The 20548-nt window shown below is 51.5% G+C and overlaps 1 protein-coding gene across 7 annotated transcripts in view; it reads left to right on the forward strand.

The window, feature by feature from the left end:
- The window catches only part of IQSEC3 (IQ motif and Sec7 domain ArfGEF 3), a 128932-nt gene that overhangs the window by 87549 nt on the left and 20835 nt on the right, over positions 1-20548 (forward strand). For all 7 annotated transcript variants that reach the window (XR_010729181.1, XR_010729180.1, XM_066258633.1 and 4 more), the window contains exons 5-7: positions 2179-2340; positions 19471-19593; positions 20087-20253. Coding sequence is in view for 5 of the 7 variants with exons in the window: in XM_066258633.1 (XP_066114730.1) it covers positions 2179-2340; positions 19471-19593; positions 20087-20253 (452 nt within the window). In the remaining 2 variants the exon portion in view is untranslated. The remainder of the gene's footprint in view (positions 1-2178; positions 2341-19470; positions 19594-20086; positions 20254-20548) is intronic.

Here is a 20548-nt window from a genome sequence, read left to right on the forward strand (position 1 = left end):
TAGATTTTAATTTTAATTGTTATTCATTGAAGAAAAATTAGAGGCCCTGGGCGGTTGGCTCAGCGGTAGAGTGTGGGCCTGGCATGTGGATATCCCTGGTTCAATTCCTAGGTCAGGGCACACAGGAGAAGCGACCATGACCTTCTGCTTCTCCATCCTCCCCACCCCATCCCCAACCCCATCCTGCAGCCATGGCTTAAATGATTCGAGCAAATTGGCCTGGGCACTGAGGATGGCTCCCATGGCCTGGTCTCAGGCACTAAAATAGCTCAGTTGCTGAGCAGTGGCCCCAGATGGGCAGAGAGTATCAGCCCACAAAGAGGTTGCCAGATGGATTCCAGTCCAGGGCATGCGGGAATCTGTCTCTCTGCCTCCCTGCCTGTCACTTAAAAAGAAAATTAGAAACAAAGCATTTCAAACCCATGCTTTCACTACTGTTACTGCTTAAGATGAAGCTACGATGTGAAGAGAAAATTTAAAAGAAAAGACAATATTAGGTAAATAAAAGTACAGGTAATATAAGGATTGAGCAGAAATTGTTCACGGAGGATATGACATTAGGGATACACAGCAATTCCATGGGGTTGGTGAAGAGGAAAACCAGACAGTGAGCAAAGGAGAAAATGAGGAAAGGTAAATGAGGGACTAGGTAGGGGAAAGAGCAGAGAGACCTGCTCTAAGGAGTACAGGTAGAAAGCAGAAGAGAGTGGCAGAGAAGGGGGAGAGGGAGACAGGAAGAGTGTGAAGCAAGCAGAGGTATGGCCCAAAGGGAACAGGGGAATAGAAGGATAGAAGTGAATGATTGTTAGAGCCCACAGCCAGAGCCCCCAACTGAACCTGCCCTTGCAACCAGACTGTATACAGCTGGTGGCGAGCAGAGGGCACACACATGGAAACATCAAGTGTATGAGGCACTCATCTCCACCCTCCACTCAGCCCTTTTTCTTCATAGCCCTGAGCCAGGAAACATGGCATCCCTCCTGCCCACATGCATGTTATTTATTGAGTGCCAGGCACCGTGACCAGAGAGATGAATAAGCCACATTCTCTGGTCTCAAGAAGCGTATACTCTAGGGAGAAAAACTACTGTTCATAAAGCATCTGCTTTCTTCCCAGCAGTATTAGAGCTAGCATTGTTATGCCATTTTACAGAAAAAGAAACAGGCTCACACTAGTAAGGCAAGTTGCACACTGAAACAGCTAGTAAGCCACAGGCTTAATGAAGCCAGATTTGTCTGACTCCCAATTTGTTGCTTTTTCTTCTACATCAGGCTGCCGTCCTGGTGAGCACAGCCCCCACCCAACATCCACGGTATCACTTCAGCGTGCACACAGATGCTCACACAGATACTTGAGTCCCTTAAAACAGTGATTTTCAAACTCTTTGTGGTGAAGAACAAGTGTAAGTTTTTATCCAACACATTGTGTGCCAAAACTTTTGTAAAATACAATAAAAAGGCACTGCTAGAAAAATAATCACATGCTTGGTTGTCCTGAAAATGTCAAAGTGCTATAAAAGGTTCTAAATGCTTCCCCTCTATTTCTGTACTTATCTTCCCCTGGGCCAGTAAGAAACAGTTCAGGAAGCAGCCCAGATTTGCAGACCACACTGTGAGCACAATGGCCTTAAGACACAGCGCCTACACCCACACCCACACCCACACCGAGACTCAAGCCTGAGAAGTAAGTGCTGGAGAGCAGGGTTCTTGTATCTCCACCATCCACAGGGGAGTGGGGGAAGTCTCACCGCTGCTTCCCAATCTTACTCTCTCCAGATTGCAGTGTAGACAACAAGATGCAGGCAGAAAGGACCTTGGACCTTTTGGCAGGCTTTGGGGACCTCAGTCAGGGCAGGATCCAGTGAGAGTGAGGTGGAAAGAGGGAAGACACTTCTTCACCTGCTCTGGAGTTCACTTTACTTGTCCAGACCCCCCCCCCCCCCTTTCTGCCTCACACTGTCTTCACTCCTGCACAGGGAAGTTCAGGACAGTAAGGCTTTGGTGAAAGGCTCTTCCAAGGGGAAACCCTCTGTCTGCATCAGAAGAAATCCTGGCATTTCCTGAGAATTCTTTTAAGGACCTCCAGGCACTTTTGGGGGTTCCATGGGTTGAAAGAACAGGGAAAGAAGTCATGGGTAGCCTTGGCTCACTCTCTACTCCTCCCCACCCCCACTCCCAGAAATCCGGACAAAGGCATCCAGTTCCTGATCTCTCGTGGCTTCATCCCTGACACCCCCATCGGAGTGGCCCATTTCCTCCTCCAGCGTAAAGGCCTCAGCCGGCAAATGATTGGAGAGTTCCTGGGCAACAACAAGAAGCAGTTCAACCACGACGTGCTGGAGTGAGTGCCCTGCCTTCTGGGTTCCCCTCCCACTCCACCTTCCTGCCCCCTCCCTCCAGTCTTCCTACCCACCCAGGATGTCTGGAGGAGTCCCAGACCTCAGCTGGCGAAAGGCTCAGAGGAGAGATAGGGACCTCTGAAGTCTTGGCCATTTCCCAGAAATCCTCTCCCCAGTACTAGCAACTTCCTGTTTGGCCCCAGGAGCCAGAATTTCCGTGGCCTTCAGCTAATTACCGCATTTTGACCAGCCTGTTTCCCCTACAAAGTCTCTTATTTGTTGAGCACTTTGTGTGCATGGCATCATTGGTACAGAATCCTCAAGGGAGGCAAAAGAGCCACCCTCTCTGCTACCCTCAGGGGCAAGAGAAGGAGCCTGGAAAAGTGCTGGGTCCGTCCCCGTTCAGGGAGCAGACTCCTCGGTCCACCCTCTCCCTGCCATCTGTCAAGCCCCCAGAGCCCCCACAAGCATCTGCCTGCCCTCCACTCAGGACAGTTTTTGTACCAGTGGAGGTGAACATGATGCAGAAAAAAAGAAGAGGTGAGACTGAGGTTTTTTGTTTTTTTGGGTTTTTTGTATTTTTCTGAAGCTGAAAACGGGGAGAGACAGTCAGACAGACTCCCGCATGCGCCCGACCGGGATCCACCCGGCACGCCCACCAGGGAGCGACGCTCTGCCCACCAGGGGGCGATGCTCTGCCCCTCTGGGGCGTCGCTCTGCCACGACCAGAGCCACTCTAGCGCCTGGGGCAGAGGCCAAGGAGCCATCCCCAGTGCCCGGGCCATCTTTGCTCCAATGGAGCCTCGGCTGCGGGAGGGGAAGAGAGAGACAGAGAGGAAGGAGGGGGGGGGTGGAGAAGCAAATGGGCGCTTCTCCTATGTGCCCTGGCTGGGAATCGAACCCGGGTCCCCCCCACACCAGGCCGATGCTCTACCGCTGAGCCAACCGGCCAGGGCCAAGACTGAGGGTTTTCAGAGCAGGAAAAGACTATGATTCCATGAAGATAGACTGACCACCCAAATCATAACAATCAAAGAAAATTGCTTTATAGTCTAATAGACGGAGAGTGGGGTGAGGGGACTACCTTTGCTAGTGTTCAGCTTTGTTGGTGTGGACAGGCAAGAGTCTCTTTACATTCATTTCCCTCTAGAGCTGCAGGGCAGAGGTGGCAGTACTTGTGGCTCAGGAGCAGGGCCTTGGAGCACCCCTTCCTTGCCAAAGAGAGGGTGAGGCCCCAGGAAGTGGGCTCCAGACACATGGCACTTCCCAGATGTCCCTTCTCTCTTCCACTAGGGCCCCTTGGGCTCAGTTGTCCTTGAAGGTTACCATTCTGTAGGGAGCCACCTCCACTTCCCTCCCCCTTTCTCCTTGGATGCAGTCAGCAGAAGTGTTTCCCCTGGGGTCCTAGGAGAACCTCTCTTTTTTTTTTCCTTGCTCTTGGAGGAGCAAGGGCCCGCTACAGAATGGCAGAGGGCTCCTGATCAAGGGCTTGGAAGAATAGAAGTCACCCAACCTGACTGGCTAGGCTGTCAATGTCCCTGCAGGGAGAGCTTGGAGACTTGGCTTAATTAAGGAGCAGCCTTGGTACTGTGTGTTCTGACAAGTCTCTGCCTTCTAAGGCTGTGTTTCCCTGCTTGTAGAGTGGGGGTGTTGGATTATGAGAGATGGACCAGTTACCATCTGGAATTCTTGTCACATTCCTGAATTCACCGAGAGGGTGGTTGTCTGACTGAGGACAGTCAGAAGAGGCGGGGCTTGGATCCATCTGAGTGCCCATGAAATCCCCAGACGGCCCTTAGTTGGTAAAACCCAGCTCTTGCTTCTGACTCTTGGTGGTTTTGGACAATTTGCTGTCATTCTCATGGTTAAGACGCTCTGAGTGCCTCGCCAAGGAAAATAAGCTGATGAATGCACAGCAGCCCCTTGTCACCTCCTTTCTTCTCCCTCTGCCGCTGGTTCTTCTTTCCCGTCACCAGCCCTCCTGCTCTCTAGGGCGTCCCGAGGAAATTACAGAAAAAGGGAAAAGATCAAGTTTTCCAGGCGCCGCCTTTTCCCCTGTCTTCCCTCTCTGGCTTTCTCATTGGCTTTTGTCCCCATTCCATTCTGTGGGAGGGTGCGTGGAGGTGTTGTGCCTGCTGGTTTTGTTCTTTCAGATTGCTCCACACCCCCTGGGTGACCCTGCTTTGTCTCTGTGCTCTGAGGATAGGGTTGACTGCTTCACTCACAGGCCCAGACTGCTCTCTTCTCTTTCTTCTGCCTCCCCAGTCCCCATGTCATCTGACCCTGGGATTTTAACCGGCCAGACCCACGTTGACCTAGAGTACTGGGAACATACGGTTTTTCTCCAGCCCAGGTCATGCTGAGTAGCACAATGAAAACTAATTGCCATCTTCCCTTGGAGACTGAGTGTGTGGGCTTGAGACCCGGATCAGCTGTGCTGTCTGTGCCAGGAAGGGGAGCTGGGCTGGGAGGAGGAGGCAGAGTGGTGGGGGAGGGGAGGAGGATGGCTGGACTTGAGAGGAAGGGTCCACCTCTGACCCTGGCTCTGCTCCTAATACGCTGTGTAGCCTTTGAAAGGCACTTCTCTAGGCCTCAGTTTTCTCATCTGTAAAGTGAGAGGGTTGGGCTCTGTGATCTCAGAGGTCCCTCCAACTCCTGCGAATCTATCATTTTTGCCATTTCTCATTGCATTTGTAGCACAGTGGCATTATGTGGAATAACTAACCCTAAACGTAAAAGCCATTCTTTGTCTCCTGCCAGAGCATCCCTCAGGCTCTAGGGTAGTGCTAGGGCACCGGAGTTCACAGGAGAACAAGATGACCACTCATCATTCATTCAGTAAACACTAAGTGCCTACCGGACATTGGAAATGGAGCTGAGCTGGCTGGCCGGTGTGTAAATGTAAAGTGGGGGAAGAATAGGACCTCAGGAACTCACATACCCAGGTGTCATTTGGGAGAGAAGAATGGAGAAGCATGGGGAGCCTGGGGGCAGGAGGTGCTGGCAAGCTCCAGCGGGCACTGTGTGTGGGGTGCTGGGCAAGCTCCAGTGGGCACTGTGTGTGGGGTGCTGGGCAAGCTCCAGCGGGCATTGTGGGGGGTGCTGGGCAAGCTCCAGCAGGCATTGTGGGGGGGGGAAGCAAGTTCCGGCGGGCATTGTAGGGGGGCAAGCTCCAGCGGGCATTGTGTGGGGGTGCTGGGCAAGCTCCAGCGGGCACTGTGTGTGGGGTGCTGGGCAAGCTCCTGTGGGCATTGTGGGGGGTGCTGGGCAAGCTCCAGTGGGCATTGTGGGGGGTGCTGGGCAAGCTCCAGCGGGCATTGTGTGGGGGTGCTGGGCAAGCTCCAGCGGGCATTGTGGGGGGTGCTGGGCAAGCTCCAGCGGGCATTGTGGGGGGTGCTGGACAAGCTCCAGCGGGCATTGTGGGGGGTGCTGGGCAAGCTCCAGCGGGCATTGTGTGTGGGGGAGCAAGTTCCAGTGGGCATTGTAGGGGGGGCAAGCTCCTGCGGGCATTGTGGGGGGGGAGCAAGTTCCAGTGGGCATTGTAGGGGGGGCAAGCTCCAGCGGGCACTGTGTGGGGGTGCTGGGCAAGCTCCAGCGGGCACTATGGGTTAGGGAATACTGTGTACAGAGCTGAGCCCCAGTGATGCCTTGGTCCCTGGGCTCTGAGGTCCCTGCACACTCAGCCTCTTCCCTCCAGTCCACAGTGTGCTGACCACCTGGTTTGTCTACTGCAGAGTGTCAGGAGAAAGAAGATGGAGAAGCAGAAAGAGGCAGGTAGAGCAGGGTAGCTGGACACTGGGGGTTTTGGCATTTCCCTGCCACTCAAGCCAACTGTCCTGGCACTTTTCAGGGTCCACTACCTCTTCCTTATTCCCACCAGAGAAAACACACAAAAACAAAGTCACCTGATGCCATTTTGTCCAGGCCTGGAAGGCCTCACTGGGATTCTACATGGCTCCCCTGCCCTCGCCCAGTGACATTCAGCAAGTTGCATCTGTTCTGTACAAAGCTATTTGCTGAATAAAAGGACATAAATCACTCATCCTCTTGTAGACTGAGATAAACCCAAGCCATATCACTCTCAAAGAAGCAGCCAGACAGGAAAGGGAGACAGTAGGCCCCCCTAAGACCTCTTCCAACAGCCATGCCCGTGGGGGACAAGAAGAGGGGCTGAGCAGAACCTGTGTCAGCGCTGGCCTGTGTCTGAGCAGCATAGATGCAGTGATATTTGTCTCCAGAATCAGGCCTTTGGGGCTCTTAGAAGCTGACCTCTCCATCCTTTTGTATCCTACTTCCATAGAAGACGCATTCCAAGCAAGAATGTATTCAACCAGGCTTTATTCAAATACTTATAGAAGGCATTCTGAGCTCAAAGATCACGTCCACTCGTGTGTACCTGGAAAGGGTTGTTTTGTTTTTTAAGGAGAGACGAGCCTCACTTTCCTCATTTGTCCAATAGTGATGAATATATACCTTATATGAATTAAATCTTTTAAATGCATATTGAAATGCTTAATTCAGCACCTGATGCTTAGTAAATTCTTTTAAAAATGCCTATTTTTCTGACTGATGGTGGTGCAGTGGATAAAGCACTGACCTGGGATACTGAGGACCCAGGTTTGAAATCCTGAGTTTGCTGTCTGGAGTGCAGGCTCAACCAGTCTGAGCACAGGCTTGCCACCTTAAGCACGGGGTTGCGGGCTTGAGTGCAGGGTCACTGACATGATCCCATGGTCGCTGGCTGGAGCAAGGGGTCACTGGCTCAACTTGAGTTCCCAGGTCAAGGCACGTATATGCGACGCAATCAATGAACAACTCAAGTGCTGCAACTGAGAGTTGATGCTTTTCATCTCTTTCTCTTCCTGTCTTCCTTTCTCTTTCTGCAACCCCCTCGCAAAAAAAAAAAAAAAAAAAAAAAGTTACCTATTTCTATTATCTTTTCCACTTGAAAGCACAAGGCATTATTAGATCCACCCCTCAGCACATACACACACCCAACACAGGGAAATGTCAGACTCCTTGGGTCTGGTTTGAGATTGAGTCTACTCCCCAGACAGCAAGAACTCCTGGGCTTCTGGGGAAGGAAGGGAGCTCATCTGAGACCACGCTGTACTCTGAGTCCTCTCGGTGCTGGTGCCGTGCTGAGGAGAGGACAGCTGGAGCCAGACAGCAGCCAGGATTAGGATCCTGTGGGCTGAAAGCTTCTCCCGCTCAGTTTTCACATGGCTGAGGAATTTGGCTCTGCTCTATTTCCTTTCTAAAATGTTTGCTCCAGCAGGTTTGAAGGCAGTGAACGGTGGGCTGTTCAGGCTGCCTGTGAGGAGTCTCTTGTCTGGCCTGGGCAATCTTTCCCAGAGCGAATCTCATACACACCGAGGGCACTGGTGTCTGTTATTTCCATGGGAATTCACGAAGGGCAGCTTTTGGTTGGAGCTGCCAGAAAGAAGTTTCCCAAGTGTTCCTTCTCTCGCTGTGTCCACTTCATTCTTTGTTAGACATTAGAGTTTGACATTTTAGTCAGATTTTATTATTTCATTTCCATAGAAATGTGTTGTTCAGAGTATAACAGATTTGTTCTTCTAAGGGAACATTCAGAAATGAAGACAGGCCTGACCAGGCGGTGGCACAGTGGATAGAGCGTCGGACTGGGATGCAGACGACCCAGGTTCAAGACCCCGAGGTCGCCAGCTTGAGTGCGGGCTCATCTGGTTTGAGCAAAAGCCCACCAGATTGAACCCAAGGTCGCTGGCTCCAGCAAGGGGTTACTCAGTCTGCTGAAGGCCCGCGGTCAAGGCACATATGAGAGAGCAATCAATGAACAACTAAGGTGTTGCAATGCGCAATGAAAAACTAATGATTGATGCTTCTCATCTCTCTCCTTTCCTGTCTGTCTGTCCCTGTCTATCCCTCTCTCTGACTCTCTCTCTGTCTCTGTAAAAAATAAATAAATAAATTAATTAATTAAAAAAAAAAAAAGAAATGAAGACAGGTTGTCTGTCAAACTCAGCAGGCTGGAAGGCTCTGGCCTTTCATTGCTAGAAAGAAATTATTTGAGAACATCCTGCCCATAGTGCTGTGTGTAACCTCAGAACTGCTACCTTATTCCTGGGGGAGTCCACGAGGAAAAGACTCCAAGGGTCTGCTGGGGTCCAGGCAGACCCTTATGTGTCTGGAGGAGGGAGAGAGGCCTGGGGCAGAAAGGGATAGAGACTTGGGGATTATTTCCACTGCTCTGAAAACTTGATGCTGCCACCAACCAAAGGAATGGAAGGAGAGGGTCTTCTAAAAGTGATGTCTTGGGACCTGACCTGTGGTGGCTCAGTGGATAAAGCGTCGACCTGGAAATGCTGAAGTCGCCGGTTCGAAACCCTGGGCTTGCCTGGTCAAGGCACATATGGGAGTTGATGCTTCCAGCTCCTCCCCCTTCTCTCTCTCTCTGTCTCTCTCTCTTCTCTAAAAAGGAATAAATAAAATTTTAAAAAAAAGTTATTTATAAAAGTGATGTCTTGGGCTTTTATGGTCTTGACCTCTTACCTCTCCAGGGCCCTTCCCCCTCCAACCTCCCCCCCCCCCACACACACACATAGATGAGAGATTCCCCTATGAGCATTTAAGACCCACTTCTGTGAAGATCTTGGGACCCCAGGTGTGGGGTGAAGGAGTCCAAAATTGAGTCTCCCTTTGTCTTGATCACATTATCATATAACTGGGCTTTTACACAAAAATGAACATACCTATCACCCAATTCTTTCCTGATTACTCAGGCCCTAGCCCTGGAGGGGTCTTTCTTAACCCCTGTGTGATATTCAGGTGTGGCTGAAACTGGCTAGTCTTTATAGTGGGACTTTAATTTCTTTTTAAGTGAGAGAAGGGGAGATAGACTCCTGCATGTGTCCCAATCAGGATCCACCCAGCAACCCCCATCTGGGGCTGATGTTAGAATCAATCAAGCTATTTTTAATACCTGAAACTACCACACTCAGACCAACCAAGCCATCCTCAGGGCCTGGGGCCAATGCTCAAACAAATTGAGCCACTGGCTGTGGGAGGAGAGGAGGGAGGAGGGAGAGGGAGGGAGAGAGAGAGAAGCAGATGGTTGCTTTTCTTCTGTGCCTTGATTGGGAATTGAATCCAGGACATCCATATATCAGGCCAACTCTCTATCCTATCCACTGAGCAAACCAGCCAGGGCAGTTTTTTAAAGGGGGGGGGAGGGAGAGAAACATAAACTTGTTCCACTTATTTATACATTCATTGGTTGTTTCCTCTATGTGCCCTGACCGAGATCGAACCCACGACCTTGGCATTTTGGTGAAATGCAACTTCAGAAAGGCATCCTGGGAGTTACACTCTCCTGGGTTTTTTTTAGGAGGGCCGTGTACAAGGGAGCAGGCCTTGAGACATAATAATGACAGCTTGATATACATATCAAGCACTTACCGTGTGCCAGCAGGCACTGTTCCAAGACCCATAACATGCCAAACCACATTTAATCTTCACAGCAATCCTGTGAGGTGAGTGCTGTTAAACTGTGCCAGATGAAGGAACTGAGGAACAGAGCTGAGGTGGCTTGCCCACAACCACAGACTAGTCCATGGCAGCGATCTGAAGCCAGGCCGAGTGGTTCTACAACCTTAGCTCTTTAGCCTGCACCATCCTACCTCTGCACTTTTTATCCCAAGAGAAATATGGACCTAATTTAATGCCTTTAGAGTCCCTGTCAGACCCAGGCGTGAGTCGTGGTACAGGAAGACCCCTTGGATGGTCAGCTAGTCCAGCTCTCTCATTTTACCCAGGCAGAAACTGAGGCCCAGAGAGAAGAAATGACCAGGCCCCTGACCTGTGGCAGAGAAATTGAACAGAACCAGATACTATCCCTTGACTCAGCTTTATTTGCTATTCTCTGACCTTCTCATCTGCAATAAAAGCAGAGCCAAGAAACTGATTCATAAATTTTGAATAGTCTGAGCTAGATTCAGTTTCCTCTCTCTGGCGTATGTATATTTTTAAAGGATCAGTGGACAAATGTCTAATGATGTAATTTCAGGCAGAGTTACTTGGTGATGCTTGAGGGAAGGATCTTCGAATCCACTTACACCCAGCATGTCATTCAGACTTGGTCCCCAGGTATGTAATGAAAACTATCACTTATTAAGCTCTATTATATACTAGGACTTTTATATACAATGTTTCCTTTAAAACTCATAACTACCCCACTCATGAGGTGTTAATAGGTATTAGCTCTATTCTACAGATGGGAAAAGTGAGACACAGAGAGGTGCCTCAACAGCTAAATGACTGAATAGCTAAATGATAGAAACAAGAGTCAAACCCCAAGGCGTCTGACACCAAAGGCCTGACTTTTCATTCTACGCACCGTTACTGGCATAGCACGGTGGTTCTCAAAGTGTGGTCCCCAGGCCCGCCGCAGGAGCACCTGAAAATTTGTGAGCAACATCAGTTCTCAGACTCCACTGCAGACCCACTGAATCAGAACCTCTGGGGGCAGCAGTTTGTGCGTTAATAATCCTGTCAGGTGATTCTGATACCTGCTCAAGTTTGAGATCCACTGGCAAACGGGGAACCTGCCAGCCGAATGAGAATTGTCTCCACACTGACTGTGGATGTGTTGGGTAGTTTACGCCGAGTTCTCCTGGTTCCTGATTCCTGACGGTGTGACTGGCAGCCATCTCTTCTTGAGGCCCACTCAGACAAGATATCCTTTGTCCTCATGTCATCACCAGGAACACAGGCAGATCCTCCTGCATCAGCTTCCTTCTGCTCCATTTTCTTAGCCACATTGCATGTTTCCAAAAAGCCTTGACCTTTGTTGGGCACGTTAGAGTTCCGACTAACAAAAATAACTCTCTTGGGGATAATATTGTTAATTGAATTGTATGAGCCAAGAACTGCAGAAATAAAACCAGGGTTCCTACATTCGTGACAGTGGGTGGTTTCGTTTTCCACCCTTGTCCTGAAACCTGAAATCAGTCTCCACCCAGAGCACAAGCCCCGGGCATCTCACCTCCCAGATCTTTGCTGTCTCCTCTTGCCAATTAGAAATCTCTGCTGATATCATTACCTAGTTTTGCCTCCCAACCAACCAGTTCCTTTGTCTGCCAGACACTGTCTTACTGTCATTAAAAAAAAGAGAGAGAAAGGTCAAGATGATGCAATTCATTTTGATCTCCTTCCAACACCGATTCCACGCACAAATCAGTGTTGAGTCATATGTCCACAATTACACCTCTTTCTCCAAGCGCAGGGAACATCTGTGCTGATGTTTCCCCCACCCCAGTGGGGTACTTGCTGCAGCTCCTGCAGACACCCACCGGGAAGAGGGAAGCCCGCGCAGAAGCCGCCCCACACCACGCTACCAGCTTGCCCATCAGCAGCGCCTGTGGAGGCAGGTCCAGACAAGCTAGGCTGGAAGTCATCTAATCAACCTCTCATCACTCACTCACTTGCATATCACCTGAGGGGAGCCGGAAAGACAGGCATCCACACTGCAGTGCTGCCCGCGGTCTGGAATCCCCGAGGCCATTTCCCTGGAGCTTGTCCAATTGCCAGGTCAGTGCCAGATGATTTTGTACAGCAGGCTGGTCGGCCCAGCTGCCCTGGGTCACCAGGCACAGCTTCCAAAGGCATAGGCCAGTGGGCTCCCTCCTCAGCCGAACACCCTGCTCAACGTCTTGTTCCGTCTTGTTCATTCACTCACTTGATCTCTTGCTCTCTCATTCACTCATCCTGAAAATGTTTATTGGAGTCTCATATATAGCTGGGACACGAGATCCGGAGCACTGCCTCTTCCTGAGGAAGTGCATAGCCTACTGGGAAGACAGGCGGGTACATGTCAGGACTCGGGGCATGACTGCAGTGGTAGACAGAAGGCATGTCCAGACGGGTTGGCAGGGGTTGAGGGAGACTCCCAGAGAGTTTGACAACTAAATTGAGACCTGAAAGTTTGGGGTGGGATGGCAGGAAGGAAGAAACAGCATGTGCAAAAGGGTGGCAGTGTGACAATGAGACGGCAGGAGGGGGGCCAGCACGCCAATGGGGCAGGAGATGCTGGGAAGCTAACAGGGCCTGGCTGGCTTTGCTAAGGAACTTGGGTTTCCTACAAGGGATGTGGGGAGCCCTTGAAAAAATATAAGCAGAGTGAGTGAGTGACAGGGCTAAATGGTGTCCCAGAAGGATTGTTCTGGAAGATGATTTGGATGCAGTGAGGCTGGTTAGGGGAAATGATGCCCTACCTCTCAGCAGCAGCCTCAGGGAGAGTAGGAGTTGGTGGAGCACAGAGGTACAGAGAAGTAGAGGGCCTGGTAACCAGTGGAAGGGCCGAGATGGCCAGATCCCAGCGGACAGCCTCCTGAGCTGCTGAGGATTCAGAAAACTCAGACTTTGCGTATAAATATGTTTATGTTTCAGGCCCAGTGCAGCAATGTGTGCATATTATACTAAATAAACGTGCATATCTTTTCAGTTTGGTGGGAAGGGGGATGCTGGATTTGGGGCCTTTAATCTGAAGAATTCCTCAAATCATTACTGAGAACAAGGTAAAATATTAAATACAAAGTGAAACATAAAATATGTACACCCTGACTTCTCTGCAAGAGATGCTAGCACAACCTATGGTCATGTTAATATTGCCAATGAACAACATTCCGACAAGAGCACCCAGATTCACACAACAGGCAGGACTCAGGAGTGAGCTGGTTAAGTTCCAATTGGATGCACAAAGTTGGTAGTTTACATGAGCCCTCCACACTCAGCAACACCATTATTTAACATGGTCTTTTATAAACAGTATAGACCAGCACCAAAAATAACACTAACTAGTGATTAATAATAAAGTAATGAATGAACTAACTCATCATGAGAGATAAACACAAGAGTCGTCCGCATGCAGTTGACACTTAGAGCAATTAAAATGTATGAGACCACCTAGAGCAAAGCTGTTAAGGGGAGAAGGTAGCCTAGTAGACAGCCCTAAATTAAAGGTCAGATGGAGAAAGAAGAGGAGACTCATGATGGGGGAGCGAGCCTCTGGCGAGGGGGAGGATGGTGTGGTAGAAGTAAGCAAGAGTATTTTAAGATTGGAGTGATTAACCATGTTAATGTTGCCAAGAGGCTGGTGGGATGAGGACCGATATTGGTGCCATTGGACCTGGCAACATGGTGGCCGGTGGTGGACTTGGCAACAGGGTGGCCAGTGGTGGACTTGGCAAGGGAAGTTTTAATGGAATGCTGTGGGTAGATGCTTGATTGGAGCCAGTTGAAAGTGAATGAGGGATTGAGACAGTGGAGACAGCATGGGAGGGATGCCTTCTAGAACTTGGGCTCTAAAGAGGAACAGAGAAAAGGTATAGTTCCTAGAGAGCAAAGAAGGGTCAAAGCAGGGTTTTATTTTGTAAAATAGAAAAAGAATGTAGGTGCTAATGAGAATGATTTAGTAGAGAGAGGAAGACTGATACTACATTGAAGAACATCTCAAACTTAATGTGTCCAAAGCTGAAATCTCCATCTCTCCTCCAGCATCTGTCCACCCTATCATCAATTCATCCTAAAAAGTGATCGCCAGGCCCCCAGCAACCAAGCCAGAGCTCTGAGACTCATCGTTGACTTCTTCATTTCCTCATTTCCTACATCCTCTCCATCACCTAGTCCCATCTGCTCTTCTTCTAAGAGGTATCTCAGATTGTCCATCCATGTGTCTCCACTCTTTCCACTTTAGCCCAAATTCCATCATCTCTAACTTGGACTTCTGCAACAGCATCCTAACTGGGCCCCTGCTTCGTTCTTGTTCCCTGCCCTCCTTTTTCTTTTATTCTCTTCTTAACAGCCAGAGAAGGTTTCTGAAAACAAACTGGATCATACCACTCTGATCATATCCTTTATCGTCTCCTTCTGTATTCTGTATAAACTCTAGCTCTTGGCTGGTTAAGCCCCTGCCCACCTCTCTAGTATCACAGTCTGCCACCTCCATTCTCCCCTTCACTGTCTGCATTGCACCCTCACTGATCCTTTCTAGTTCCTTGAAAGTTCTTTCCTACCACAGGGCCTTGGCATATGCTTTCCCTACTCTGCCCAAAAGCTCTTCCCCACCCCTCCTCTTCTCTTGGACAGCACCTACTCATCTTCCAAGTCTCAGCTCAAGTGTGACATCCTCAAAGAGACCTTTCTGAACACACCAATACAAAATGCAACTTTTTTGTCCTCTCATGGAACCCTGTCTTTTGCCTACATAGAACTTGTCACAACTACAATGAAATAATTATTTTAAATGCCATTTGTCTCTCTCATCAAAACAGGCTCTGTATTTGTGCTGTTTTCACTTATGCTAGGTTCTTAGAACAGTGTCTTGCACATGGGAGGCACTAAATGCATGTTTGTTGGAAGAAAGGGAGGGAAAAGGGTGGGAGGAAGAGCAGACCAGAAAGGGGAAGGTAGAAGATCAAGGATTTAGTCTGCCGCTGTGGGTCAGTGTGCCAGGCCAGCTCTGAAACTGCAGGGTGGCCACACAGCCTCATATTGACTGCTGACAGTGAAGAGGCTCCTCACACATGACTCTGTGGCTGTGACCAGGTGTCCCCCTGGGCCCCTCACAGGCTCCCACCAGGCACCTGGGTAAAATAGCAGCCCCACTCCCAGGAGAGAACATTAGCACCAGACGTTGATAGGGGGAGGAGGCAGGTTTGCCTGGCCCTGGAGATGCTAGCAAGGAATTCGATAGATGCAGTCGCCCTACAGGGCTGGCTCTCCTGCGAGCCTCGGTTTCCCGTACGTGATCAAAAGTAACAGGATACTGATTGGTATCATACAGGATTGAGAGGACTGTCATTGCACACTTAGTCACATAAAACAATACTCAATAAAGAGAGTACAGAAGAGTGTCCCCCACTAATGTCAGGGCCCCCCAGTGAGGTGGAGAGGGCCTAGACGTGGGGGGTGGCCTCACAAGCAGGAAGCCCAAAACCTGCTCTTCCTTGTTGTGGGAACATGGAGTAAGTAAGGCCTGTTTTCCTTTCTGTAAAATGGGGATATTATTCACCAGAAAACACCACCCAGAAACACGTGACATTTTCCCCCTTACAGATGACCAAGAAAGATGGTTGTTGGCTGTCTCAGGTAGAGGCAGCAGGATGGTTCTGAAAAACTGTCAGCTATCTGCTGCCCATGAGAAGTACAGGGCAGCAAAGAGGATAGGGAGGGGGAGATTTTAAGTGCTGGTAGATCTGCAAAATAAGAAGCAATAGAAAAGGGTAAGAAGAGAGGGGAAATAGTAGAGGTCAAGGTGCAGGCCAAAGCTTCTACTTAAGGGGTGAGAAAAAATCCTGCTGTGGGGAGGAGCAGGGATGGTGGGGGATTCCAGGGCGATGTAAAACCCTGCGGTGAGATTCTCCTGGAGCAGGCTTGTTAGAGAGTGCGGCCTCTGCCCAGCCACCTTCCCCAGGAGGCACCGGCCCCACCAGGAAGGCATGTGGTATTTCTCTAGGAGGCAGGGGGAGCAGCAGTCATCGTGAGCTATATTCCAAAGCCAGCTAGAAATGATGCTCACTCAGTCTCCTGCCATCCTGGAGCCCCCGCAGAGCCTTTAGAGAGGACTGCAGGCCCTCGCTGCTTTGGGGTCCTTGTCAAAGAACGTCAGCGTAGGGAGTCCTAGGAGGTCACGTGGCCCAACCCCAACTCTACAGAGATGAATAACAGTGCCTTTCCACCATTCAACACAGCACTTCCTTTCATCTGGGAGTTTTGCAGAAAACATTGAGATTTTTTTCCTCTAGGATCTGAGAACCCCGGGACACCAACTGTCCATTAAACACTGCTGCCCCTTGGTGGCAATTACAAGAAGGAAGGTATGAAACATACGTGAGTGCATGTGGCGGGAACCACATCTGTTTGTGCCCCCATGAGCTGATCTCTTGGTGTCCCCAAACTTAGTGGACTCACATTTTAGAAGCTCCCACATGAGCCAGATCCCCTCCTACCCTTGCACTCAGCTCAGCTATTAGTTTTAAATTTTTAAAATTCAGCAGGAGAGCTGTGAAAATGCTGATTCCCAGGCCCTGCCTCTAGAGAGTATGCTAGATCTAGGGTGGGGTTCAAGGCTCTGCACTTTAACAAGCCTCCTTCCATGGGGTTTTCAAAGATGTAGAGACTATTCCACCCCACAGCCCAAGTATCCCTGCAACGACATCATCCTAGTGGCCATGACTGATTTATGTAACACTCCTTATTCGAGAGCTGGTGTTTCCACCTGGCTGTGTCTCCTGTCTAGTCCTCGACTCTCGGGCTCTGGGCTCATTATTGGAACTTTCAGCTGCAGCCCCGAGCGAGCGAGATGGCTTTGTGGCACCTGAGTGAAAGGCTGGGAACGAAGCCATCGTGCTTGGCCGAACAGATCCCACCCTCTCTCAGTCGCTCCACCGCCTCCCTCTGCCCACTGCCCACAGTGCCTGGGCCTCTGGACACCATCCTCCTCATGGTGGGGTGAGGCCTAGCCAGAGTGCTGGGGCAGAGGATACCTGCAAGAAGGCTCTGGGAGGGGCACTGATGGGGGCGCAGGGTGCCAGGAGCTCAGGGTTCGGAAGCCTGCGGGAAGAGGGCAGCACCCAGGTAAGGAGCAGATAGATAGACTGCAGGGGCAAATCCTGGGGGGCAGCCAGGTGCCAGACCAGGGGAGCCAGAGGCCACTCTGGGGTTCACAGGGAGGCAGGCCCCACGACAGGGGTGGCCAGGCTGGAGTGCATCGCCCTTCCCCTTGGCCTAGCAGGAGTCAGGGTGGGTGTCCTGGCTGAGAGGTGCAGCATGGCTTACCCTGCTCCGCTTCATTACCAGGCCCACCAGGGCCAGTCTGCTGTTTTCTTCCCCTCGCTGCCTCTCTCTTGTCCTGCTCCTCCTCCTCCTTCTCCATCCCCCCTTCTCGTCCTCCCCTCTCCCTTCCTTCTTTCTCTCTCTCTCTCCCTTTCCTTTTTCCTCCCCTTGTTTCTGTTCTTCTCTTGTTCTCTACACCTCTTGTCAGTCTGTCTCCCTCTATCTCTCTCTCCTTGTTCTCTCTGTCTTACTTGACTCTTTGTGTCCTCTATGTCTCTCACTGTCTCTGTGTATCTGTCTCCTCCATCCCTTTCCTGTCTCCCTGGCTCAAGAATGACTGGTTCACCTCCTTTGGACAGACAGCGTCCCCAGATGGCTCAATCATACTGGATCTGTAACTCCTGACAGAGCTGGGCTACGGGGCACGCAGCTGTGGGCCTCATCGTGCTGCTCTCAGAGCTCACAGTCCACTGGAGAGGGATCAGGGAGGAGGTGACAAAAGCTGTTGAGGAATCAGACTGAACCTGGAGACTCCTACTACCCAATTGTCCATCGCAAATGCTCAGACACCGACAGTGCCAGTTCTCACGCTTGGGCCAACCTCTCCCTCCTCCCTCCCAGGTCCACCCTCTCACCCCTTTACTGTCCAGAAGGACAAGCCCAAGAAAATGCTGGGTTTCACCAAGCCAAGGATAGGCTCCCAGCATGAAGATGGCCTTACTCCCTGTCCTCGGAGGGAGGAGAACCCCTACCAGCCCTCTCCTCTGTAGGGAAGTCCTTGGTGATGCTCTCTTCCCCTTGGTCCCCCTGAAAGAAGTTGGGGAGGCAGAGCCACGGACCGTCAGATCCATGACCATCTCCACGTGGGCCTCTCCCCTTACTTTCTCCTAAGTATTGACAGCAGAGCCAGGGTTGAGTTGGGATCTCTGCACAAGCAATGGGCCCAATACAGGAGCCAGGATGATGGCGGGAGAAGGGCCTGCCCAGGGCTCATCCCTCCGCTCTGGCAGCTACTGCCCTGAGTCCCTTTGTGGGCTGGGCCATGAGCCTCACGCCAGGCTCGAGTCCTCCACAGGCTGGCGGGCAGGCAGTGAACAGGACGTTGATGTCTGGGGCCATGATGCTGTGGCGGAGTGTCCAGGGGCTGTGGGAGCACAGAGGGGCTGCTCACTTGCAGAGGGCAGTGAGGGGCTGGGTATACCGTGACCAGCAGAGAGGACTGGAATAGAGCATGGGTGCAGAAAGAGGAGGGGTGGCTCCGAAAGCCTTGCTACCATATGTGAGCTTTTCCATTTTCAGGGAAAACTAGGTCTGCTGCTCAGGCAAGCCTAGATTCCTGCCTTGCTGCTCACAGCCCTGGGGACAGGCACCCCAAAAGAGGGAAAAATGGGACCTGGTGGAAGGGAGGACCCCCAGGAGCAGGCCAACCCAAAGGAACAAGACTGCCTAGTGGGGTGACTGGCGGGTGCCCCAGTCACACACGGAAGGGGCACTTTCAGAGGCAGGCTCTCCAGGGTAAGAGGTGGCCTTTTGGATGTGGAAGGGCCCTTGGGGAGCAGGACTCTGACCTCCTCCTTCTCAGAAGAACAAAATGAGGCTCCAACAGATGAGTATGAGCTAAAGTCACAAAAATTCAGTGGTCGGCCCAGGCCCTGGGTCTGTGTTTTTCACACTGTCCCTTCCCAGAGTAAGTGGATTTGTCCCCTTGATAGCCACCACTTCCTCAGAGCTGGGATTCCTTGGCTACAAATGAAGGACCCAGGAACTGGTGGCAAACTGTGAGAGCAGTGTAGGAGGAGACCTCATCACCTGAAACCCAGATGAGACCAGGACAGGGGAGCTAGGCAGACATGCAAATCCCTAACAGGTCTCTGGAAGGGCAGCGGAGTGTATTTAGGCACATCTTCAACCTTTGGCACCGAGGCGCTCTGCCGTTGAGAAGAAAGGACTTGGGTTTGGCAGGCTCAGCCTGCTCCTAGCCCTGAGGTCTCGGGCAACCAGCTATCCTCTCTGGGCCTCCAGTGCTTAGCTGGGAACTGGAGACAAGAGTCAGTCACCTGCATCATAGACCATTGTGTCAGATGAGAGGTAAGAGAGAGGGTCTCAGGTTATTAAACGGAGACCCTTTGGGGTTGAGTACGGCCTGGGAGGCGCTAACAGTTCCCTCCTAGTTGGTCCCAGGGACCTAAATCCTTCCCTCACCCCAGCAGGGTGGGGTCTTCCAGCCACTGGTGGGCTGCACTTGACTCAGCTCCAGTAAGATGGGGGAAGTTTGGGGGCTGACCTCTCCTCATGACCCTTCTCCCGCCTGCCCTCAGTTGCGTGGTGGATGAGATGGACTTCTCCAACATGGAGCTGGACGAGGCCCTGCGCAAGTTCCAGGCTCACATCCGTGTGCAGGGGGAAGCCCAGAAGGTGGAGCGGCTCATAGAGGCCTTCAGGTAGGGCCCCCATCGGCAGCCCCTCCCTTCACCCACCCTTCAAAACACAGACCAGGGGCACAGGGGAGGCTGGGTGGGAAGAAGACTTGTTGTGGGCATGGGGGACAGGGGGTGCTGGAGGGTCAGTCAAGGGATAGGAGAAGCCCTCCTGGTGAGGTGGGAGAGGAGGGCTGGATAGAAGGGAAGAAAGAAAAGGGACAGAATCCCTGGAGCTCCCCAACCTGGAACAGCACAGGGCCCTCAGGTGACCTGCTTGCATCTCACTCAACCCGTCAGTGAGCAAATCTTTATTGAGGATCTGTGCAAGATTGGTGCCATGGGGTCTGCGGGTGTGTGACACCTGCCCTGTCCCCTCAGAGGGGCAGGTCAACAGGGTGCAGGCACGGGGTTGGTGGGAAGGCTGCCATCTGGATTCTTCCCCTAACAGCCCCCCTTGCTGAAGCTGGGAAGGGTGGGGAGGGACCTCAGCCCCTACTATGTGTCCCTGCCACAGCCAGCGCTACTGCATGTGCAACCCCGAGGTGGTGCAGCAGTTCCACAACCCTGACACCATCTTCATCCTGGCCTTCGCCATCATCCTCCTTAACACTGACATGTACAGCCCCAACATTAAGCCTGACCGGAAGATGATGCTGGAGGACTTCATTCGAAACCTTCGAGGTGAGGAGGTGGGGGCAGTAGGAGGGGCAAGGCCACTGGCCTGGCCTGTTCTGTTCAGTGTCGATTCTGTGAGTCTGAGCTTGATTGTGGGTTGTCACTCCAGTGGCCCAGCGCCCTGAATGCTGCTCTCTGGGCCGGGTCATGCATAGCAGCCTGGAAAAGTTACTTGCCTGCCAGGCATCTGGGGAGTTTCCGGGAGCCATTGCCATGCCCCAAGCAGCAAGGTCCCTTGGCAATGCCCCTTGCCCTGCATGGACTGGCCTCCATTGGTGGACTTCTAGGCCCTGGACCCATA

The sequence above is a fragment of the Saccopteryx bilineata genome, chromosome 2 (assembly GCF_036850765.1).
Source record: "Saccopteryx bilineata isolate mSacBil1 chromosome 2, mSacBil1_pri_phased_curated, whole genome shotgun sequence".
NCBI classification, from domain to species: domain Eukaryota; kingdom Metazoa; phylum Chordata; class Mammalia; order Chiroptera; family Emballonuridae; genus Saccopteryx; species Saccopteryx bilineata.